Consider the following 25,634-nt stretch of genomic DNA (forward strand, 5'->3'; position numbering starts at 1 on the left):
GAAGAATTTCTTAACAAACAACCTACACAACATGCTGATTACTGAACAGTTAATTCTAATTAACTTGGCTACAGCAAGAGAATTTTGATAAACTCCTAGAATACAAATACAGTTTGGTTATTCTGGCCAAACTTCTATAAAATAAAAATCCACAGCAAAGTCTCCAGATGAGACATCAGAGTGATAGGGATCTAATTTAAAGAAACAAATGAGGAAATTAAAATCACAAATAATTTATTCTTCCGTTAGAATTGATGGAGTACAGTTTTAAATAGCAATGAAGTACACAGTGGTGGAAAATTGGCACAGAACCTACAAGCATTTCATTCATAATAATGTTCCTTATGCCATATCTGTTCAAACCTTGATGTGTGTTTTCTATTGATTTTAAGAAAACTGTTTTCCATTTAAAAATGATGAACAAATTGAAAATCTTGTCTTCCATGTTTAATATACATATTATGAACACCAGTTTTTCTATTTTTTTCTCCCCACAAACATGATCACAACTAAAAAAAAAAAAATTATTTTACTCCTGGGCTAATTTTAAGTTTTGCCCTTTATAAAAAGTTGCCAGGAATTCTTGAATGCATATGTTCCTGCACAACAGAATATCAATTTATTTATCTGATACACAGTTGCAGGACAGTCTCAAAACCAATTTTTTGTGTACTATGCTATTGATCAAGGTGCTGCCTCTATCTCACATGCAACACTATAAGTATTAATGCAGTTCAAAACAAAATTTGGCATTTACCTCACCAACAGGTTTTATATTTGATGTTATAAAACATCCCTTGGTCTCATGTTAACCAATAAGAAAAATGGACACACACAAAAAATGCCCCCTTTCTAAAGATATTAACTCCCAGTTAGGAAAGTTTAGATAGGTTTTACAAAGTCTTCTAGGCTATTGTGATACATACAAATTATTCAACGAAAGGTTAAAATATACTTACACGACACAGTCCTGTTCTCCCTATTCTTTTTCAAGTCCTTTGCATATTCAAGCCAAGTAAAATAAACATTTGTCATTTTCTTTGTTATTGCAATTATTAAGAGGGATTACAGCTGCTTATCCAAAGCTGTGACAAAACACTTGAGAAATAAAACCCAAACGTTTATCTTGTTATCCAAAAAATGTTGCAGAAAATTGTCAAACTATGTTAGAAATAAGTTTTACAAAAATGCTTCACTCAGAAAAACTGGAAAGCTTAAAAAATTAATCTTTGCACAAGACTATATTATACTGTCCTTAATTACATTCCCATTTAGATAACTGGGATTCTTATTCTTTGTACATAAACCTATCAGTGACATATGATGCTCTCCATCTTTTTTCACTGTTATCTTTATTGTACACCATTTTGAGACGTATACAATCAAGCACTTATCATGCCCCTACCCATTTTTAACAGTGTATTTCTTATCCTGCCCAGTGAGTAGTGTACTGTCTTGCATATTCACCACATGAAAAACATAATATACAAAATATTGCTGCTGTAAAAAGTGTGCATTTCCCCTTTCCCCCTACAAAAAAAATATGTGGAAAAAATATTAAATTCCCATAACCTTCATAAACATACAAAGCTGTTTGCACCTTTCAGTCTGTAACAGTCTATTTGACATACAGTTCTCAACTCACTGCAAATTGTTATGTCATGTATTTTCTGTCCAATATTGCCACCTAGAGTAGAGATGTGAAATCAGTTTCTGAGAAATTTACAGTCTTTAACAATTAACCCATAAAGACCATATACCATAAAACAGCCACAAGATTTTTCCAAAATCTAGATGGAATGGGAGGTTCTCATCTCAGGAAGATGTCCACAGTGCTGAGGAGATAATATGGCTGCTAATAGATATTGCCTATTGGAATGTGAGTACTTTTTCACTGTTGATAATTTCCATATTGACCCTAAAAAAGAAATTCAAAATACATAATTAGACCACAAGGCATACTTTCCCGTATTAAAAGCTGAAATCAGAAGACCATCCAAGTAAAATATGATTAAAAGGTGGAAAGAAATAACAATAAATGATAAACCAATATGAGTAAGTAGTACAGAGTTTCGTACCACTAAAAATCCTTTGTGTTTTAATGTTAAAGTAAGACTGACGATACGGATTTAAAGCCAGGAACCTAATTTGATCACAATATATCTTTAAATTCAACAGATTACTGTGAAATTTGCAGAGCACCATCAAAAATAAAAGATGGGAAATACTTCCCACCTAAACTTTGAAAACAATTCAAAAAGACAAGGTCACCTAAGTTCAAAGTAATTTGGGAAACTAACCTGCTTTCAGAGATACCTAAAAATATTAACACATCAAGCATCACTGATATGGACTCATGAATGGACTGATATACGTATCTCAAAAATCAAGGCACATCCCAGTGAACAAAGAACTAGTCAACGTATCCTATGGGAATCAATTATTCCATAGATTCGATACATAGAATTATTACCTTTATTGATATTCTCTATTTCTTTTGACAGAACATCATGTACTGTAGAGGAGGGCAGAGGTGAAAGCATCAATGCTACATGCTTACCATGATCCTTCACCACAGGGTTCAAGGCTTGCAGAAACAAGTAGTGTACTATGAAGTGAACCTTCTCCAAACTGCAGTCCCGCCACCATTCCATGTTAAGTACCATCATGATAAGGCAGTATTTTAAATTCCAGTTTTATGTTGCAATGTCAGTTTTTTCCATTGTAATATGACAATCAGTCAGGAAGAAGAGTTTCAGAACAGCTGCCAGATGAGAATTTAAGCAATGCAATTCCTATGGGAATGGCTAGTATAAAGGAGTGAAGAAGTCTTCTACAATTGAGTATCCCAGTGGAACCTAGATTGCACGAACTAGAGGAGTAGAGCCTATCTACAGAGAGGGTTATCCACTTCAACTGCAAAGCTGGAAGAAACTCAGCAAACTGAGATTAAGTTCCTTGACCCTACATTTGCCACAAGCAAAGCATTTTCCTGTAGCTTATTATCCACAGGAGGAAGCTATTAGTTCAGTGCATGAGCATTTTGTTTATCTGTTATATAATTAGAATTATGTCTCTAAACTACCACACTGAAAGAGTTTGTTCCTTCTTCCTTGTCTTTTCTGATTTCTGTAGAACAGAAGCCAACTGTTCTCCTTTAAAAATGCGGGCAATTGTGACTATTCTCACTTCCAAGGGAAAGTTCTTCTTGAAAGTTCAACTGATCTTCTACCGATGTATCAGGATTTTATTTAAACACTAGAACCTCAACTTCATCATAAGGTATATTTAGTTACTCTCCATTTTATTTATGCCAAGGAAAGTAACAGTGTACGTTTTAATGACATTTCTGAACGATTCGTATTGCAAAGATCAGATTTTTACAGTTTAGTACCATCTACAGGAATAAAACCTCCGCTTCATCCTTCAATTAGAAGACAGTTTTTTTACAGGAGTCCTCCACTACAACTCCAGCCTAGAGTTTTGGTGGTCCTTGTTTGTTTGTTTGTTTGTTTTAAACTTATCTTAGTAGCAATAGGAAAGAAGCAGCTGATTTTTCAGGTCACTGCTTTCCCATGTTCAGTGTTCCTTTATGCTGGTCAGAGAAAATCTGTGCAAAAATAGGCTTCATGCCTCCTGACACAGCTCTACAGTAGAGGGACTTCAGCTGCACACCTGAGGTGGTTCTGTAACTGGAGAGGAGGATTACTGGATTTGTGTTTGTGGAAAATCAATTCAACTATTTTTACTGCAAAGCAGTAACGAAGAATGATCCACCATGAGATTTAGGATCCTCATCTTTCATATTAGTCATTCACCATGAGGCTATGACACAGATCACCTTCATTTTTAAGGTCCAAAAATACTGTCTGGAATGCTTCACTTTGCCAAACTGCATTAAAACTTTGCAAACTCAGAAGAGAATGACTAATCACACCTCTAGACAAATGATTCTGAGTAACTATCCTGGAAATAAAATCCATGAGAATTATATATACACACCTGAAAGACCACATCCTCAAATTCATTAGTTTAAAAGTCTGCAAGAAAATAAGATCATCAAATGAGTATGTAAGAATCACAACCTTCTCATTAAATTAAAGAATACCTGGTCATATCCATAAGGCCTTTGCTGTGGTGGTTGTGGTGGCCCAGGCTGTGTGGGTCTGTATCCCCCATACTGTTGGCCTTGTCCTTGTGGATAATTGGGATACTGAGGTCCTGGACCACTCTGGGAAGGGCCTGGAGGTCATTAAAATGTAAGTGAAAAAAAAAAAGAAAAAAAAAAGATTGCTTAAGGTGTTAGGAAGAAGAGAACAGAAAAAGCATCGAATTTCAGAACTAAGCATGGCTAAGAAGTATCATTACTGTGCAATTAGGTCTTTCCCTACCTAAAAATACACCAGGGATCAGTGGTCATCCTCTCACCCTGGAAAAGCACCTTAGCTGACAGGGCCTGTGCTGCAACCACAGAAATGTTTACCAACGCATGTAGTTCCACACACGAGGTCATAGGGCAGGGAAGAACAAGACAAGAAATGACAAATCATAAATGCGAGCACTTTCCAGGATTTAGGGAGGCACACTCTCCTGCTGTACGCTGCTCCAGTTCCAGAACTTTACAGTGCCAGGCAGCCAGTTGATCAGCTGCGTTCAGCATTTGGACCTTTTGAAGAGACCAGCAGCACCGCACTGCCAGGAAGTCCATTCTCAGACCACCCTGGGCAATCATAAATGGGATGTCAGGCAAGCAAGTTACATGCATAAAATGTGAGATGTGACAACCAATAAATGCTATTGTGGCATGAAAAAAAGCACCCTCTACTCCATACTCCTCTGGTCATCGTAACGTTCCAGCAAAAGGATAGAAAAAAAGACAACTTTGGCTCCAGCCTTTTTTGGCTGCAAAAGGAAACAGTTCCGTTGTCAATACAAACTCTTTCTGTTACTGTTCACAGGGACTCAACCTGTCTACCCTTGAAAGCTGCATGTTACTACCATCAGGCAGTGCAGCCATGTTCCAAACAAAATTAACCTCATCCCTTCTTACCTTGGGAGACATGGTGTACTGCATATATTAGTGACACTTCATATGGATCTTTTGCAGTGGATCTAAGTTAGCTTTTTCAACACCAACCCTTAAAAATTGGCAGTCAGGAAGTTTTGCAACTCTTCAGAAGTGCTTTTTTTTTTTTAAACAAACCAACACTCCACATTCCCCACCCCCCCCACCCCCCCAAAGAAATAAACGTGTTTTAGCAATAATGTGATTCAGTGCTAGAGAGGGCTAGTTTTAGCTACAGGCAGTAGACATTAAGATGGTATCAGCTGGTAACTCTTTCAGTAATTCTGGATCTATGAGACAGTCAAAAAGATGACCTGGAGAAGAAAAGCTCCATAGGGTATTACCGTTTTCCTCAGGCCTCAAATCCTCTTTGAACTATGTAGTTTCAGCTTTCTACAGTGGAACAAAACCTTAAAGATTGATAATAATGACTGAGATGCTGATTTATTTTTGCAAATTAGAAAGCAATTAAATATTAAATTGAGCAAGGATACTACATCCTAAAAAGTGCTGTGTTCATCTGACAAATGAAACTTGGTTTTATTTATCATGGTAATTCTTTATAGTTGAATTCTAAATATTCAGTGACAGATTTTATAAAATAAAAATGGAACTCCAAAATCTATTTCTGCTAAAAACCAGAAATTGAGAAGTGTGCTATTTGGGTATACAAAATACAGCAGGTAAGTCACTCCAAGAGATTTCTTCATCCCTTTCCGCTAGTATTTCTTAGCCTAAATTTTCAGAGTAAGTCAGATTTTATTTCTGCACTTACAAAATTTAGAATAGTGAGTTAGATGGATTTTCACTCTGATCTTCATTCTGGTCCTATGTTACATTTAGCAGAATGTAAGGAAATGAGTATTATTTTAGAACTATCAATTCATACATAACCTCCAAAAGGAGAAAACTTGCTAAATCTCAGTGGATCCTCTTAAAACGTAACTCTGTCTCAACATAACTGGATTGAATGTGAATCTGGCATTTACATGGCAAACAAGTCAGCCATGCACTTCCTCGCATATCCATCATGCTGAAAGTTTCAGCGCCTAAACCTGCAACAAAGCTAAAAGTTAACATATATGGAATTAGATTTCAGAGATTCCTTCTTCTGAGATAAGTATGTACAGCTTTACAATATGCAAGCAAGCAAAACTTAAAAGGGCAGTATTTTCAGTATGCTCTTCTGACCTCAACTTTTCAGAAGTAATGCCCGAAATTTACACACTACTACTTTAAGTTTCCTCTCTGGGAGGTTTTCCTTGAATCCAAGGACTCCATTATCGCACTTGTGGCAGAGGATTTCTCATTCCTGCCATCTATCAGAAGGTTTGCACTACTAGTGCAAATTTGTAAGACAAACTCTCTTGAAAGCTGCATTGCCAATGCTTATATTTATTTCCTTACTGATCAGTACAAGAATTTTAAAAGAATGATTCGTGTACTTTAAACTAGTTTAAAAGATTTTCTTCTAAATGGCAAGTCCAAGGATGAAAGTGTATAAATGGCTCTCTGACATCTTTCTACCCTCCTGACTCTGTGTTCACCTACACACAACAGAAAAAAGCAGACTCTTTCTGGGTCTTTCTAAATTACAGACACTTGTTATAATGTTTTCTAGCCACCCTCCTTTTTTATGCTACCACATTGTCCTAGATTGCCAATAGATCTACTTCCCAAAAGATGCTGCCTTCTATGCCTTCTTGTTTTGGCCCAGTGAAAATTGCGGGCATACAGCTTTTTCGCACAAGCCTGGCCTTTCAACCCAGTAAAACAGGGATGGGATAACACATGAGGATCTCCCTTGGTCTTTTCTGTGACTGCTTTCTGTGTCTTCAGGTTCTTACCATAACCCTGCTGTTGTCCTGGATAGCCTTGTTGGCCTGGATATTGCTGCTGTTGTGGTGGATAACCCTGCTGTTGCGGGGGTCCTTGATATGCATCTTGCTGCTGACCATATTGTGAGTTTCCTGTAAGATGATTGCAAGAAAGCAAAAACTTATAAAGATACCTACTTTATTTTTTCCTTTTAAGATGCACAGCCAACACCACAAGAACAAAATGCAAACGCAATATTGATTTCAAAAACTGAACGAAACAAAGAAAACTCAAACCAAACAGAAGGAATTCGGCCAAACAAACTGCAGTTAAAGCCAGTTTTGCAAAGTTGAACTGCAGCATTTTCAGCATCTCTGCCAAACGAGCATTACATTTACTGGAACATCACAGTCATAAGATCATGACTATGCTAAATAAAATAAAAAAAAGACAAAATTAAGGACAGCTACAAGAGCACAGACTAGCTACACAAGATCAGCAAGCTTTTTCCTAACGGCACTATAATTATACAAAAGATATACACACACAAAAAGATATACAACTGAACCAACAAATTTATGTTTAAATAAAAATTTCCATTGAGGTAAAAAAAAAAAATCTCTAGAGTGTTTTAGTCATTTTACTGTTGTTAGAAATGGCAAATTGTGGTTACATATTTTAGGTGTTGGCAAGAAATTATTCTGAACACTTCGGGTTCCCTGCAATTTTCAAGACAGCCAGCAACTAGTATTCTACAAGAGCTTTGCATGGGTATAAGTCATGTTGTGCAAGTATTTTTGTTCCCGTTGCGGGTGGGGGAGGAAAGGGAATGTATGTGCGTATGTGTGTGAAGGTATATAGATACCTCCTTCGTAGTAATGTTGTGAGGAATCCTCATAAGGCCTATCGTAGCCTTGTTCAGGATACGACGGTTGCTGATAACCGTAATCATTATGACCTACATCAATTCGACAAGAGACAGGAAGAAACGTTAATGGCCTCTGAGTGAAAACCCTAAAAATACTTCATTTCTCAGAAAAATGAAAAAAATTTCAACTGGATATACATGAAAAGGAATTTTCAATTGTATTAGCCAAAGACTTATTAATATGATTTCCTTTCATATTGAATTAACATGTGACAGGAAAAAAAAAGGCTTAATGCAGTAGTTTTAGCAACACCACAGCAAGGGATGGTCTCAACCTTCTGGTAATCCGGGGTGGGTGGGCGGGGGGGAGTACTTTATCTTTCACTCAAAAAAAAAAAATGAAAGCATTTAGGCCTTTCACATGTAAATAACCTGAATTAAATTAGAATGAACAAAGAAAGCAATTATCATACTTTGTCTAACACCTGTTCTGCTGATCTCCAATTCAAAAGCATATGCTAAAAGCAGTGTGAAATATAACAAATAAAGCTCAATGAAGTTATGAACCACAGTCTACATTAAATTTTGCTTTTAAGTGACAGAAAAATAACATTCTCACGGTTTTCCCTACAAACAGAATTCCTATGAGTCTTAAGAAAACCTCTCCCTCAACATTCCAGTCCTGAGTAGGGTCATCACAAACAAACCTTCCTTTTTCAGAGACTACAGGCATCTCTGATTAAGAAACCAATATATGCAGTAAGCACCCCACCTGTTGTTGTTTCTAGAGGAAATACAATTTTGTCTTACAGATGACCAAAATATATCTTATTGCTAACTTGGTCAAAAAAAAAGCCAAAATTTTGTTCAAATTTGAAATTAAATTATACAAATTTTATAAATTTGGAATAAAATTTTGGAATAAAATTAAGGAAAGGAGAAAGCAGGTCTAAAACTAAGTGTTCTTTCTAACTAGTTCTGCAACTGTCCCATATATCGACTGAATCTAACATAAATACATAACCATTAAACAAGTCTCATCATATATTCTCTACGTTCTATATAAGAGTAATAACGAGGTAATGATAAAGAATGAATCTTTAGAAGGAAGGTCTTAGAGAAGTAATCTGTGCTGCCACAGAGCTGTTGATGGTAACATCAAATTGCCCTTACTACAGTAAATTGCCTGTAACCATTTAAAGTTCACGTATATAACACAGAAGTTCCAAAATGAAAGCTTAATAATTACAAGTTAATGCAACTTGTAAAATAACTCTGCACATATATCTCCAAAAATAACACATGTAAGCTTATATAGACATGGCTTGATGTATCTTAAAATCAATTCAATAGAAATTAAAATTCAAACAACTAACTTGTATCCTTTTATTTGCAATGAGTAGTTGCTTTAGCAATTGCATAGCTTTGCTTTGTATACGTTTTCAAAACATTAACATCTATTGCATTCCTTGGAACTTCGTAAGATACCATTCAGTGGCACACACAGTTATCATAGTAGTCATGAGTCAGCATCTTTGTTCTCCCAGTCTCTGCTCAGCCTAAAAACAGGTTAATTGCAACTTTTCTAACTTATAGCACAACCCAATAGCCTTCAGCACTCTAAATTCCAAGAGGTAGGAGGACAGATTTATGCAATTCAAAGTTACAGTCTTGCCTTGAATGCACTGAGGGGGGACTTCTAAAGAGGATTCACAATTACATGCTCCTCAGGGCAGGGACCGTTTTATTTCTTTGTAAAAATTAAGCTCAAGGCCCATACCATCCATAGCAGCAATAACACATTTGTGCGACTTATATTAAAACTAAACACTAAGTTAAAAAATAGAATATTTACAGAAAAAACAGATCTTTTTAACAAGTTTTTCCACTTCAATAAAATCTTTAATAAAAGGATATCGCCCCCTCTCTTGTTTATTATAAAGTTATGACTGTTTTAATTCATCTCAATTATACTAGATATGCTAAGGAACCCTCCATACTTTTAGATAAACCAATTACAGAATTTTCATTTTGAAATACTAAAACCGTGGTTAAGAGTTTCAAATGGGAGTATTACAAATTACATACTTTGAGTAAATTGTAAAATTAACTAGTCATAGTAACTTAAACTGTAGTAACAATTCTAAATTTGGAAGGTTTTGTACATGTGAGGTATGACATCCAATTACTATTCTTGCCCCACTCCCTAATTTTGGGCATATGACTACATCAGTATAGGGCAGCTATAGAAAATGGGAAAGTTAACATTTATGAGAGATTACCATCAGGGTAATATTGCTGGTTCATGCCTTCTGGAGGACCTTGTCCACCATGACTGTATTGGTCCCCATAATAGTCTTCCTGGCCTGAGTACTGCTGTGGTGGGCCTGAAAAACCACAACCAGTCAATACGTAAATAACTTGTTTTCTCTGTTATAAAGCCTGCTAATTTCTGACTTTAATATGAGAAATACTTCTCAAATGTACTCCCCACCCATATTGTTGCATTTCAGACAACATATGTAATCTGGTTTACTTTAAAAAAAAAAAAATATATCTATCTATATATATACACACACACAGCTGTTTGGCTGCACTAGATTAAGCATACATCAAACTTCAGTTTTGAGCTCATTTTAGGAACGTGTATGACAGACTAAGGTGTTAAAAATAAAGTTACTCCTTTTCTAAAAGGACTGGAAAAAAAAAGAAGCAAGATTGTGGAATATTGTTCCTTTTTTGTAACTGAACAAATTCAGAACCAATCAGGTACTCTGTTCCTTTTCCACACCTATCATTTAAATATTGAAACAGAATTCTGCATCAGCATATCTGAGATGCGTATTTTCAGATACTTTTTGTCAGAAAGAACTCAAAACACAAGAAATGCTTGTCTTCACGTTTCATGGTGATACCAGTAATATGGTGCTGCAAGAACCACTCTTAAGAGGGTAATAAAAAGAGTCTGCAAACAAAGCCTGTGACACCCAATGATCTGATCAAAATTTGGTGTAAGCAAGGAAGCAATTTAAAATATTTTTAAAGATGGTTATTTAAAATCAATGTAAAAACACTGAAGTGAAATCCTACCTTGCTGTGGTGGCCTGTATGGAGGAATCTGTCTCTGACCCATCATGTGATTTCCTTGGTTAACTTGGCCCATCATTCCCATAGGTGGCTGCTGCCCCTGGTAATGCTGGCCACCTGCTTGTGGCATGTTGTATTGCTGAGAGGGAGGCTGCTGGTGCATCATGGGACCTGAGAAAGGACAAGGAGCAAATAAGTCTTCTGTAACACACGATTTGTGATTAAATCTTTCAAAAAGAACATGGAAAATCCAACCTTTAAAAATGGACCAAAAAAAGGCTTTGTATTTCTAGTGCTCTCATAAGGACACACTGTTTCTGGACCTATGCAAATGCAGATGACCAGTTCAGTAACTAAGTTACAAAACAGAACTCAGTCTAAACAAGGATGCTTTCTAGACGATTTTTGTTCAAACTACACAGGCAATAGTTTACTCAGGCACAAAGATAACTGAAACACTTTTATCATTTTTTGTTTGTTTGTTTTAAAACGCATCTGCAAAAAAAGCATCTGCAAAAAAAGCATAGTTGAAAACCTGATGGTGAAACCTTGGTAAGTCGTAGAAAAATTATTTAACATCGTGAACTCCTCACTGCATAGATACACATGTAGTTGTTGTTACAGACCATCAACGAGCCACTTAGCTGTTACAGAATCATAGAATGGTTTGGGTTGGAAGGGACCTATCACAAAATAAACAATCTTTTTTAGCCTGTAAAGACAAACCATGTGTACCAGTGAGTCAGGCAATCACACAACAGACAGTATGCAGAAAGGCCCACAGGAACACATGCTTTGCCCACCACTGAACAGTCCCAAGCAGCCTGTGACGAAAATCTTCTTTCATATAAAGCTGCACCAAGTTTCTATGAGTCACAGGAAGAGACCAGGAGAGATCAAGTGCTGCCCATATTTTATCAACTAAGAAAAACTGATTAAAGCTGAATTTGGAGAAATGCAAACTTCAATAATGAAAATAGACAGTTAAAGAGCACCCTACTGACACCATACAGCAATGAAAATGACGATTATGCCATTTCATTATATGAGATTGCAGGTTAGGTTGATATAACTTTCAACAAAGAAGAGCTTTTCACTTCATCTGTAGTACTACTTCAGAAAAGAGTTATTCCGGTATTAAAAATGAGGAGGAAAGAGTTGTGACAAGGAGCTAAACTTCCTAAATTATTTTTATAATACATTAATAGAAACCACTTAACACATATTGCGCACTTTACAATGGTGAAACACTAAGCTTTTTTTGCCTTTTTAAAAAAAATTGTTTTTATAAACTACGACAAGTAACTAGTCTCACTAAAAACCGAAACAAATCAAAACATCAAACTAGCACAGCCACTCCTTAGTCCCATATCCCAAGAGAAAAAGGAAGTTATCATCTAATAATTACCTCAGTAAATTTGCAGATGACACCAAGCTTGGTGGCAGTGTCGATCTGCTGGAGGGTAGGAAGGCCCTACAGGGGGATCTGGACAGGTTAGATAGATGGGCTGAGACCAACGGCATGAGGTTCAACAAGAACAAGTGCCAGGTCTTACACTTCAGCCGCAACAACCCCATGCAGCTCTACAGGCTGGGGGAAGAGTGGTTAGAAAGCGGCCTGGCGGAAAGAGACCTGGGGGTGCTGATCGACAGCCGGCTAAACATGAGCCAGCAGTGTGCCCAGGTGGCCAAGAAGGCCAATGGCATCCTGGCCTCTATTAGGAATAGTGTAGCCAGCCGGTCTAGGGAAGTGATTGTCCCTCTGTACTCGGCACTGGTGAGGCCGCACCTTGAGTACTGTGTCCAGTTCTGGGTCCCGCACTTCAAGAAAGATGTTGAGGTGTTGGAGCGAGTCCAGAGGAGGGCGACCAAGCTGGTGAAGGGTCTGGAGGGTCTGACCTACGAGGAACGGCTGAGGGAGGTGGGGTTGTTTATCCTGGAGAAGAGGAGGCTCAGAGGTGACCTTAGTGCAGTCTACAACTACCTGAAGGGAGGTTGTAGCGGAGTGGGAGTCGGCCTCTTCTCCCGGGCAACTAGCGATAGGACATGAGGACATAGCCTCAGGCTGCGCCAGGGGAGGTTCAGGTTGGACATTAGGAAGCATTTCTTTTCAGAAAGGGTCATTAGACATTGGAATGGGCTGCCCAGGGAGATGGTGGAGTCACCATCTCTGGATGTTTTTAAGAAAAGACTGGACATGGCACTTAGTGCCATGGTCTAGTTGACATGGTGGTGTCAGGGCAATGGTTGGACTCGATGATCCCAGAGGTCTCTTCCAACCTGACTGATCCTCTGATTCTGTGATCTAGTTTTCTATATGCTAGTTTTTGCCACCGCATTTAATATTTTTAAATAACTAGGTGCTGGAGCACAAGCAGAAAGTCCTACGTAGAAACCGCAGTACTGGAAAATTACCTAATTATAGTCAATACTGACAATAGATTTATATAAGGAAAGGATTCCATAGTCACTTAGATCTTGTCTATGTGGGGTTATGAGAGAAAGTGAAGCCAAATTAACTAATGGTATGAATTCAAAGTGCGTTAGTTAAATCTCATTAAACCCCTGTGTGGAATCTCTCAGTGAGAAGTAAAGTGGCCTTAGTTCCATTAAGCTTCATTTTCCTCTGAAGATAAATATTGGCCAACTCTTAAAATGATCCAGTTACCTTCTATCCATCAGCACAGCAGTTTCCATACCCTGACTTTAAAGTAAAAAAATGGTTTGAATTGAGATACTGTAATTATTTTTCACTTAGCAAAGAAATATTTCATTTTTTGATCTTCTGAACAAGCAGGCAATTTAGATCATTCCATTTCACTGCTCCTCTGTTTCAAGGTACTGAGAAACATTAGGCAGCCTTGAAAAAAAACAAACTTGTTGCCATAATACTCCTAGATCTCAAGAAAGCTTGTTAATTAACAATATTAATATTAGTCACAATACAATGTGATAAAATGTGTTGGGTCCCTACAGTGCAATGTAGAGGTTTTCTGTTTGCTTTTTAAATTAGAACTTCATTAACGCTTTGTAGAGCCACAATGAGAATTCACTACCCTGTATCAGACTGTGTATTGCGTTAATAACAGAGAGCCTGGCTTCCTTCCAGTTTGGTTCGTATCTCTCATTAACAAGATACGTAAAAGCAGCAGCATCGTCTCTATAATTTCATGTAACGGAACCATTTTATGCGATAGTTTTGAGGGTGGAGGGAACTTTGAATTTGTTTTTGCTTTTGAAAAATCAAACCTACAATAAAGCTACATTTATTAATCGTATAACACTTTATGACATAAAACTAACCTAGAAAACTACTTCACAAAACTTAAGTGAAAAACTTAAGACCATTAGTTCATGATCTAAGACTTTCTAATATTTGTAGCACGTATTTTCACAGCTCACTTAAATACGGCTCTCGAATCTCCAATCAGGTCACAACAAACTACACTCAGTGGAAGTCATGATCTCTTCCAGACTCTGAGATGACTTCACACGCAGAAGTGTGCAAAGCTGTGCGCTGCAAGAGAATGCTCACTGCTTTCAAAAACTCTTCTTAGAAACTCTTTTTTTTGGTGAATTTCTAGAACTATTTATTCCAGAGAGGACAAAATATCCAATTTGTACAGAGTCGAAAATGAGTCCAAGAAAATACTGTGTAGGACTATCCCTGTAAATATGCAAGTACACAAGCAGACTACTGTCTTTCCAAGAAACTTTTTTAACTTTGGTAGTACAAAAGCCCTATAAATGTTTCTGTATATTCAGAAGGCAGCCTTCACATGTCAATATACTGGAAGCATTCTTGGGATAAAAGTCTAAAAGTCACTAAGAAGTAATACTGTAGGTCCTGTGAGTAGTGCAGGTCATTTTGGTAGTCATTAAACAGGCATTTAAAAAATGCACAGTGGAGACTCAAATCAGTCTTATGGAGTGAGTGTATAAAGCAAGCCAGACAATAGGTGAAAACTGAACTGCTCATTGTTCACAGAATCACAGAATCATCTTGGTTGGAAAAGACCTTTAAGATCATCAAGTCCAACCATTAACATAACACTACCGAGTCAACCACTAAACAATATCCGTAAACAATATTCCTAAGCACTACAATTCAATTAAAAATAGTCTACGTTATCAAGAACACAAAACATTTTCCCCAACTGCTCATTTCAAAGTCATCTACATCTAGCAAATGAAAAAAACTGTTCCTGTTCCAGCCAGTGTCTCATAAGGAAGACACATATAGGGAAGAAAAGGTATGCAGATTTAAGTAAAAACGGGCTGGTCCTGATCTCATAAATGCAGTGACCTCGTGGCAGTCTCCTGACAAGAAACGACTTCAGGAAACTGACAACCTAGTCTTCAGACATGTAAGATGAATAGGGAGAAACAGAAATGCAAACTAGAAGTGGGTCCCTGATAAACCAAACAAATTTGAGACCAGGAGTGCACTGAGCATGAAAGAGCTGAAGAAAAACTTAGTGGTTTAAAAACGTCTCCTTAGCTTTGTCTCTTCTGCTGAAAATCAGACACTGGTGGCAAACACTGTGAGAGGACAAGAATAACTGCTGACATGGCTGAAGCTTCTGAAGGAGTAGAGAATTGAGGAACCACACTCACAAATGAACTGGTAGCTCTGCTGTTCTGATTAAAGAGCTATGGGAACAGCAGGGCATAACCAAAAAGCAACAGTACAAGCTATTGTTTTCTTCAGTCTTCAAAAATATGTTGGGTTTGCTGCTAAGAAGAGGTCTGTTCTTCAGGCATTTCACAATGTGCACTTGTATCGATAAAGCAATTGCATATCCACATCTAGAGTATCAGCGAAGTACACCGTGCCAGGTTTACTATGGTAAATCTCCTAATTGTGTCCATTGTTACATAAATGACAAAATATAAACTTAGCAATGCAGCAGCCCCCAGCAAAACTTTTTTGTTTTTTTTTTCACGTTTACAAAAAAAAATCTTGTTTTTAAGCATAAGTGATGGTGATACCTCTTGCAAGAGCTAGCTTAGGAACTCTACCATAGGGTAAATTTAACTCTCAGTTTTCTCAAGATTTTTTACAAAAGCTACAATTCAGATGTACTTGGTCAAATGAACCAAAATCTTAAAGGTGTTTTAACAGGAAGTGCTGTTTAAACACCAGCTCAAAAGACTTTGAGGATACAAAATTTTTTGCTACTCCTAATGTATGATTTAGGCTGCAAATTAAAAGTAGGATCTTCTCCACACTCACTTATTCCACAAAGTTCTTATCTCAAACTGAACCATAATTTCAGGTGTCATTTAAGAAAAAAAATACATAAAAATAAGCCCAAAAAAATTCCTTAGTTCCCAATGTCATCTTTCCTGTTACACTAGGAAAGAAAGACAAATAAACAAGCACTGTGGCACCTGTTTGTATCTTTGTTTTTTCAAGACAGTAGAACTGCAGTGTCCTCTACAGCTGGACATCCTACAAATCCAGCTATAGCATGATGGCACTTCAGAATGTAGAAGCAATTTTATTTTTCTTTAATAGGTTAGATATCAAAAAAATTGAGACTGTCCTGCTTTGTGCATGACATCATGGCTACTGTAAGCAGTTGAGGTATTGAAACTAACAACCTCTGCTTACACAGGAATAAACGGATGGCAAGACATTTACAAAAGGTCCTCAACCTCAGAAATAATTTTATCCTGATATGTCATACCCTGAATAAGTTTATATTTCAGATAACATTGGATGATCCTGTCTTTATGTTCCCTTCTTTATGTGGACAACAAAAGATCAGGAGTTCTGCACCTGCCTCATCTCTTCTGTCTCTGTGATCTCTTCATATTTGCTTGTAATTGAAAGAGCTCTGAAATTTTAATGGAATTTTTTTAAGTTTATAAACAAAACTGTCATTAAAAAAAAATCAGCACCAGATTCAACAACTGCTCTTCTGCAAATGATCAAGTCGAGATGACATTGTGTCCAGTTCTGGGCCCTGCACTTCAAGAAAGATGTTGAGGTGTTGAAGCGAGTCCAGAGGAGGGCGACCAAGCTGGTGAAGGGTCTGGAGGGTCTGACCTATGAGGAACGGCTGAGGGAGGTGGGGTTGTTTATCCTGGAGAAGAGGAGGCTCAAAGGTGACCTTAGTGCAGTCTACAACTACCTGAAGGGAGGTTGTAGCGGAGTGGGAGTCGGCCTCTTCTCTCAGGCAACTAGCGATAGGACAAGAGGACATAGCCTCAAGCTTTGCCAGGGGAGGTTCGGGTTAGACATTAGGAAGCATTTCTTCTCAGAAAGGGTCATTAGACATTGGAATGGGCTGCCCAGGGAGGTGGTGGAGTCACCATCTCTGGCTGTGTTTAAGAAAAGACTGGACATGGCACTTAGTGCCATGGTCTAGTTGACATGGTGGTGTCAGGGCAATGGTTGGACTCGATGATCCCAGAGGTCTCTTCCACCCTGATTGATTCTGTGATTCTGTGATATTCTCATGTAGAGTTCACCTGTTTGAAGTAAACTAGTTCCCCTCCCTCACCCCAAGAAACATATATTACTCATTAAATACTGACTGGGGAATTTGGCAAATTTGCTTCAAGTGCTTCTGGCAAGGGAACGGAGTCCTAGCAAAAGGATATGAGAAACAAAGTTTCTGAGATGGCCAAGCTCTGATTTCTTGGTCCTTAAAGTATTTGAATTCTACTGTTTATTATTATTCTCTGACTGCGCAAGATCCGTTCAATATAAACAAGAGGAATTTCCATGTAAGTTTCAAGTTCCAGAAAACCATGCTTACACCTCCCCTCTGAAAAGTCAAAAATTGGCAAGACTTTAAATATTTTATTCAACATAAGTAGCTTCCGATAGAAAAGAAGAAATGTACCCATAAGAAAGGAGTTTCTTCCACATTCACTCAGCTCCTGCTGCTTCCTATCTTTCCAAAAAAGGTAGCCAATGTTCTTCACGGATGTCCCAGGCTGCTACAGTAGCTTTTTAATCAAGAGTCATCTACAGAATCTTCCACTTACAACATTCTGCTTCCTAAGTCCAAAATGACTAAAATTCTTCTTTTAACTTGACTGACTATATAAAAACAATACTGTGAAAATTTTGCTTGCCTTTTAAGATATTCTTCTGGCTAGCATTTTACAAACTAATGCAAATCAATAATGAGTACAAAGTGGAGACAGAAAGTAAACCCAACAATGAGTTGTTACTATGCATTTTATTTCTTAATTAGCACTTTTTCCATTTTTTTTTTTTTTCTTACTAACACCATCTGCCTCAAAATGTGTATATACAGCAAGATGTTTTGCTAGAAACCACACGAAAAGGTATGCTAAAACCACCCAAAAGTTAGACCAAACCTTTCTGCATGTTATGGTGTCTTTATCTATTATATGATAGCATGCTTTTTTCTAAAAGTACTGGTCTCATTCAGTACACAGTAGATATTATTCACTGAAAAGCTATTTCAATATTTTGTTTCCTTCTAATTGTTTGTGTGAGATGCCATGCCTAGTCAAACACTGAAGACAGAATTACTAATTTACTCATGGGTTTTCTTATGGCACTCAACTAAAATGTCCAAATCTTCATAATGAATATACTTTCACAACACTCCTGTGAAATCAGATGGCATTATAATCTTACCATCAGATGCATTCCTCTACAGATGGGGAACCCACACAGGGAAAGATTAAGGTCAAAAACATCTACTAATTTTTAACAGCTGACTTGAGATGCTAAGACCTTATCTTGTGGAATATTTAGCATTATATGTAGCTAATGCAGTTATTAACTGACCGATACAGTAGGATCTCTCATTCTCAATACGGATCACCCCTTTATAAGAAACAACACATGCTTAGTGATTCACAAATGCCTGCTGAAAACAGTACTGAGAAATTTTCAGAAATTTCATGAGTTTCAGAAAATTTTGGTTTATTTCTGTTTCTGAATGGCAGCACACGCTATCAATTAAGAAATTTTCAAGTCACAATCTGTTTCCCTTTTTGTTTAACTGCATCTCAATGCATTTCCTAGTGGCTCATGCTTGTTTCTTCACTTAGGTGAGAAGCCTGCAGTGTCCGTTCTTGGCCGAGACCCTCTGACCAGCCAGACTGGATCTTGGCTACCTATCTAAATCTCTCATGGTCCCACAGATTTCTCTGCCGTTCTCTCCCCTGCTGTCTTGGGAGTCACGAGAGAGTGAAGATACAAAAGTATTTCCTCTAATTTGTCACCAAATCTCAATACAAATGCAACAACTAAGGGTAGAAAATGAAGGAAATGTATTAAGTAGACCTGACTTAGAATATTCTTAGGTCAAAAACCTTAGCTACCAATACATAACAAACATGCATATCCTCAGACTTAAGGACTTCTTCCCTCAAAGATATTTAAAATTTGACTAATCTTGGACAATATTTTCACTGAAACAGCAAGTAACACCTTGCTGGCATAACAGATAAGTTTCACAGCCTTACTCTAAAGCAAGTGGCACCTGCACTCCTACATTTACATATGAAGTGATCTATTTACTAATGTTTCTGTTAGATACTGAAATATTTTAAAGAATGTAATTTTTCACCCCCACTGTCAGAAAAGGCTCTCCACTTCTGTGAAACTTCAGAAAAAAAAAAAAATATCAGCCTTGAAGCAGATATTTGGAATAGAAAGAGTCTCAGCCTAAAGGTTAAAATTTGGCAAAATTAGAATTACCCAATGCGAAAGCTTACTGTGGCCCTAAGTGCAGGCAGTGGCACCAGCTCTTGTTATAACTAAGAGGTTTTGCTCTTGTTCTTGAACGTGTAATTTGGTTAGATACTGCTTTATTTCCCAAAGCCACTTCAGTACTATTACTTGCTCAGAACAGAAACCTTTTAAGTATCTTTCTGCCTAATTTCTAATGAGCAATTTTCAAGTTTGACAGAGTACTGAAAACACAGCAGGGGAATGAGGAAGAGTAAAGAGCGCTACTTTGAGATGGAATAATCACTAGTCCTAAATTGTAAGCCAGTCATACAAAGGAAGTTGTTTTCTGTAGAGCAACTTAGTGGATGGCTCCCTCACACATACTGCTATATATTTATTGCTAACTCTGCAACTAAGAAAGTCCAACTGAGCATGCACAGGGCTTTTCTAAAGCATCTTACAACATTTAAAAAATTACTCCATTTTGTATTGCCCAGAATACACAGATAACTTGCCAGTTCAGAGAAATAGTCAGAAATATTCCCATTTGTGATGCTTTCCTCTGCTATGTACCTATCTTTTGTTTCCTCTGCTGTTAATTTTTAAGAAAAATGCCATTAACAATGTGGACAATAGAAGTCTCAGACTTCCCACTTTCACTACTGGTAAGAAAACTGTAGGAACAGCTGTTTCATCTTGAATCATTTTTGGTATCTCATTAACTTAGTCTTTTGTCTGTTTTGAACCTATCTGTGATCTAATAATCAAACTGATCAGTATGACCTGGTCTGTTTGTACACCTCAAGGACAAATGGTATCTATGTAACAAAGTGGAGCTTTGGTCTCCAACAATAGTATACTGCAATAAGAAGAACCTATGCCACTGGAGGATTAGTTTTCCTACAATGACCAGGAAGGAAGCCTTAGAAAAAGAGAAAAACACATTCTCCTACAGCGTGAGAACAGAGACAAAAACCTTGAGTCAAGTCACATCCTTCAGCTAATACACCCCTAAGAGTTCATACATATTGGGGAAAAAAAAAATAAAACCTGGCTGAAGCATTTTAAAAAAAAAATTCTGCAGCATGTCTTCTAGAAGGTGGTATGTCCAGATCCAAAGTAGTAACAGACTTAACAGGTAAGCTGAAAATATGCCTGCTGACTCATAAAGCACATTTATAAGAATACACAGTATATATACAATTTAATAATTTGGTCTGTTGTGACACTAATGTAATATTTTAATTCTTCAACGTCCTTGCACTTCAGCAAGGACCATACTGTGAACAGGATACATCATCTGTTTATGCTATGCAAATATCCTAGATACAAAATTAGTTTTGAATTTTACTATATACACAAGGACATCTCCTGAAAACAGTAGGGAGTAGCAGATTTTTTCCTGGAACTGAATTTTATTTCTTTAACATTAACAGACAGTCAATGCTAAAACAGCATGCAGCAAAGAACAAAGATTAATTAGGCATAAAAATCTGAGGGCTACCTGACTTTAATTTTTCAATTTACCCAAGAGACTGAAGAGCAGAGATGTATTTTATCAACTGGAGCAATAATAACACTCAGATAGAAGTGTAAAGTCTGAGAAAGATAAACAGTAGTTCAAACTTGTAACTAATGAAAGCAGATCCATTCCCAGATTCTCACACAATCCCTGTAAACAGTTCAATGTCTGCAAATAAATGAAGTCACTGACACATGGGAGAAAGCAGATGTAGAGTCCTACAAACAGGGGTACAAATGCATTTAGAGAAGGAAATCTGCAAGAAAAGACAAGTGGTCTTTTAACCTTACTTACCTTGGTTTGGTTGCATGTTCATGTTTGGTCTGGGACCATAGTTGCCCATTGGCTGTCCCTGGCTCATAGTCATCTGATTCTGCACTGGCATACTCTGTGAGGATGGCACTGAGTGATTATAGCCACCCATTGACCCATGGCTACTTGAAGGCATGTTCATGGAACTGTTAGTCATATTGAGTTGGTTAGGTCCAGGTCCTTGCATAGGCATATGGTTAGGTCCTTAGAAAAAACAAACAAACAAAAAAAAACACCCAAAAAAACAGAAAAAGGTTCTACGTTAAGTATGATAAAACAAGCAAATATAGTCATACTGAATCACAAAACTAAATAAAAGTAATTAAACACAATTACATTAAAACAAAGCTAAAACAGAGTTTGCTCATGATTTCCCTGGATTCTCTATTTGCACATTAGTGACTTTATTCCTTTTGGACAGACCATCTCTTCAGATATTTAAGGTTTTGTATCTGGCTTCTATTACAAAGTGTCTATGTAACTTTAGAGTAAGTGCCCGATGAACAGAAAGCAAATGCATACACTGCAGAAATCATTACAAATACACATCTATGAAATACAGAAAGGCTCACATCCAGGCAAACTAGCAAACACTTAAAAAAAAAAATACCATTCAGCTATCCACTTAACAAGATTATCCTGTTTCCCCTTTTCCAGTGTCTAACTATGAAATGATTTTAGCATGCCTTTCCGATATTAGAGATGCCCTCATCCTAAGCTGTTTATCTTCACATCCTCAGAGACAACCTTAAACAGAGAAGGGAAGGAACAGACATTCAAAAAAGGGAATATGTTGGAAGAAAGGCTAAATTAAAGCTTAGCTGGAAACTGTATTTAAGTATCTGTCTAGGTGAAACCAAAACAAACCCATTTGCCTTTCACACACTTTCATAAGAACTCTTTTCTTATTCTATCTAATTGCAAAATATGTATGTTTAAGGAGTGACTTTTCTCCCCCGTGGCTCTACAGTGAAGTCATTATGCTCACATTGTGACTTAGTAATCCTTCTCCTTGGAAAAGATCATTATAATAACAATAATATGATTACACTAGAGGGTCAAAGAGACTGATTTGTGAGAGGCAATGTTATTCTCCATGGGAGCTGATGGATCTTAGATGGATAGAGGACTCCACAACCAGAGTATCTCTGCCCTACTTAGGGAGCAGCATATATTGCTCTTTCCACTTCCAAATGCAGACCATGACCAACGTGTATGCTGAAACTAACTTCTTCTCTAGATCTTTTACACTTCTCACACACGGCCTCTGGAGGCTATTCAGCTAGTCTTCTCTCAAAAGCTGTCACTATCAGGTCCATTTTATCAAGATTTGCACAGAAATTAGAGACTACAGCAATCATTATATTTTTTTTACTTCATATTAAGTTTTGTACAGTTATTTACTGTGTTTGCTGTTGTGGAGCTTATCTTTGTGACCACTGAGAGATGAATTTTCAAAGATCCTTTGACAGCAGTTTCCTTTCTTGGAAGAATCAACACCTTGAAGAGCTTTTGTATGAGAAGTTACTCCATACAAAAAAATGAAGTGGTCCTGAACAAAAGTAATCCTGGGAATGCAATTTTAAGCTGAAAGCCAATTCACATGAAACAGGCAGTATGACTTTATGAGCAGAAATTTGGGAAAACAGCCTCTATATAAAGAAGCAAGCTTTTCCAGGACCTACTCCATTCTGATCTGACTGCTAAAGGGAATAGTTACCCCAAAGCCAGTGCTGGTAGGTACAATGTACAGTTTTATCATCTTGTTTCACTGCTTTGTTTCTGACTTCCCAAGCACTTTTCTTTTTATTATAAAACAGGATGGCATAAAAACTGACTTAAAATTTACACCTAGAACAATAATCTGGAAGCCATTTCTTTACAAATCCCTTACGATTCAACACATCCTCAATAGTAAAGAACACAGAGGATTAGTGGAAGCGGGGTGACCTTCTGTATAAAAGTAATTTTTTTTTTTTTTTTTTTAACATTTACCCACATTTAAAACACCCTCTTTTAAAATGTATCTATTTTATTATCTAATTATTTAGCTACGATGATTTCACATTATCTTTTTATGGAAGGATTTGTGTTCGCTCAGCCACAGGCCAATACCTTTCCCCAATAAACCTTCCAGAGCCAGCTGTACTGCACGGTTTCAAACAGACTAAATTTAGCCAGTTCTGTTCATCAGAGGAATGCTGTGTGTCAGCTACATCAAAGCCCAAGGGCAGCCTGATAAACACTGAATACAGGTCACGTAGCTCTGTAGCTAACAAACTCTAAGAGAGCTTGTACTCGGGGGCATTCAAAGCAGTTTTGTCATCAACAATCTAGTATCCCTTGAGCCCCCATGTCGTTTCGGTTGCCAGGCAACGCTGGTGTTAATGTCTTAGAGGAGAAAAACTTACCAGGCATCTGGCCGTTCATCTGGTTCTGCATGTGTGGTGCAGGAGGGCCCCCACCTACCATACCATCTGAAGACATGTTGTGGGAGCGCGGCGGTGGGGGAGGGCCGCTCTGACTCATCCCTCCCGGACCCATAGGCATATTCTGTGTGGGTGGCTGCAAGGAGACAGTTTAGTCAAACACCAGAAGCAGTCAGTCTGACAAATATATTATATGTACATACGGTACAGCAGTTGCCTATGTTGTTAAGCAAGGTAGGAAAGAAAGCACCGAAACGCATTTCTTGCTCTTTCTGATATGTTTAACTTCTCCCAATATTAATTTCTGCAAAATGTTTAACATTCCAATCAATTTTACAGGAAGTATTACATGCAGACAACACTACAGCACCTTCAAGTGCACTTTAAAATAAAAAAATATAAATCAATGCTTCATTAAAAAATTACATCTGAACAGTTTAAGATTGCTGGAGTCGCTCCCTCCCACACACACACAAATGCCTTCCTTCAAAGCAACATTTGGTGAATAGAAAAATAACTCTTCCATTATAATTCTCTCAAATCAACCATTTGTTGCCGTTAACAGACCTTGCACCAGGACAAAACAGGTACAACAAGAGATGAAAGCCTCCGAATGCTCATAGACCAGCAAATATTTGCACCTGGGTGTGGTAAAATGCTTGCGATCTCTTCCCCTCACTCCCCCAAGCGCTGAAGGCCTAGCTCGTAATTCCGTGCCAAACACCCCCTACAGACTGGAAGCACATTAGTGCTGGCCTCCAAAGGTCCAGAGACAGCTGCCTAGAAAGGATGGTTTTGGCAAATTTCCTAATGAAATTGTGAGGAAAATAACTGAATAACCTTGAGAGTTCAAAGAGGGAGAGCAAGAAAAACAGTAAATCCGAGGGGGAATTTACTATTAGGTTCTACTCACGGCAATGTAAGGAGACAGAGAAACTGCTAGCAGCCAGCTTCGTTTTCTTATTAAAAACACCTGTGAGACTGGACAATCCTCCTCACATACCTTAGCCAAATGCTTTCAGAGGAATAAAAATCATCTCTGTAAGAGTGAACGCCTGGGTCTCTGGCTTTTGAGGTCCCTCTCTAAAAGGCCGTAACTATTAAACCCTTCCTGTGAGACAACTGCATGTGTATTTCTCAATATTTCTCTTCATAGAGAGAACCAAGGGAGTGATCCCTAAGTACCTATCTAGCCCAGGCCCCCATATGCCTACACATACTCATCAGGATGTTCATAAAGACAAGATGTAATGCAGTAGAAAAGAGTAATGCTTTCCAAATGAGCGTAAGGCATGACCCCTTTTTGGCCTTGGTGATGGCAACATCTGGGTAATAGAGAAGAGACACACACGTGTATTCATTTCACAGGGGGCAGGGAGGAATGGTACTAATTTATTTTCTCAACGTTTATTCCAATACCTCAAGCAGGTATTTTTTCCCTGCAATATTTTTAAAAATTCCTCCAGAAATTAGTGAAAGGAAGGAGCAGCAGGAAGGAACGAGATGAAGGAAAACAAGCAAGTAGACAGTTTCTCTTATTAAATTCCTTTTGTTCATCCATGATGAAGAGAATGACCCTTTATAAACAAGTTTATTCCTCAACCTATAGCAGAAGTGGCACAAAGTAAAAAAGGTAAGAGTGAAATGCAGCTCTATGCTCTGAACAGTGTGATACTCCATTTTGCTTCATCTTCCTCCATTAGTGAGCACCCAAAGACCGCTTCAGTAAAGTCTTCCTTCTCTTCACCTTCAAAAGCTCACTATCATCCTACTTTTGCACCTAACAGAAATTATCTAAAACTGATATACAGAGAAACAAACAAAAAGAAAATGAAGAAACTTTAACATTTTTATTTAGAAAG

General features: G+C 37.6%; 1 protein-coding gene across 3 annotated transcripts in view; it reads right to left on the reverse strand.

Moving 5' to 3' along the window:
- Positions 1-217: 217 nt before the first annotated feature.
- SS18 (SS18 subunit of BAF chromatin remodeling complex) overlaps positions 218-25,634 on the reverse strand; it is a 42,149-nt gene continuing 16,732 nt past the window's right edge. Inside the window, exons 4-11 of one of the 3 annotated variants that reach the window (XM_068395835.1) lie at positions 23,755-23,908; positions 21,326-21,547; positions 10,842-11,009; positions 10,034-10,138; positions 7,749-7,841; positions 6,913-7,035; positions 4,109-4,242; positions 218-1,918 (exon numbers count right to left, since the gene is read on the reverse strand). In XM_068395835.1, coding sequence (XP_068251936.1) covers positions 1,892-1,918; positions 4,109-4,242; positions 6,913-7,035; positions 7,749-7,841; positions 10,034-10,138; positions 10,842-11,009; positions 21,326-21,547; positions 23,755-23,908 — 1,026 coding nt within the window. In that variant the 3' untranslated portion in view covers positions 218-1,891. The remainder of the gene's footprint in view (positions 1,919-4,108; positions 4,243-6,912; positions 7,036-7,748; positions 7,842-10,033; positions 10,139-10,841; positions 11,010-21,325; positions 21,548-23,754; positions 23,909-25,634) is intronic. The other 2 variants (XM_068395836.1, XM_068395837.1) reach the window with 2 other exon arrangements.

The sequence above is a fragment of the Nyctibius grandis genome, chromosome 3 (assembly GCF_013368605.1).
Source record: "Nyctibius grandis isolate bNycGra1 chromosome 3, bNycGra1.pri, whole genome shotgun sequence".
In the NCBI taxonomy this organism is placed as follows: domain Eukaryota; kingdom Metazoa; phylum Chordata; class Aves; order Nyctibiiformes; family Nyctibiidae; genus Nyctibius; species Nyctibius grandis.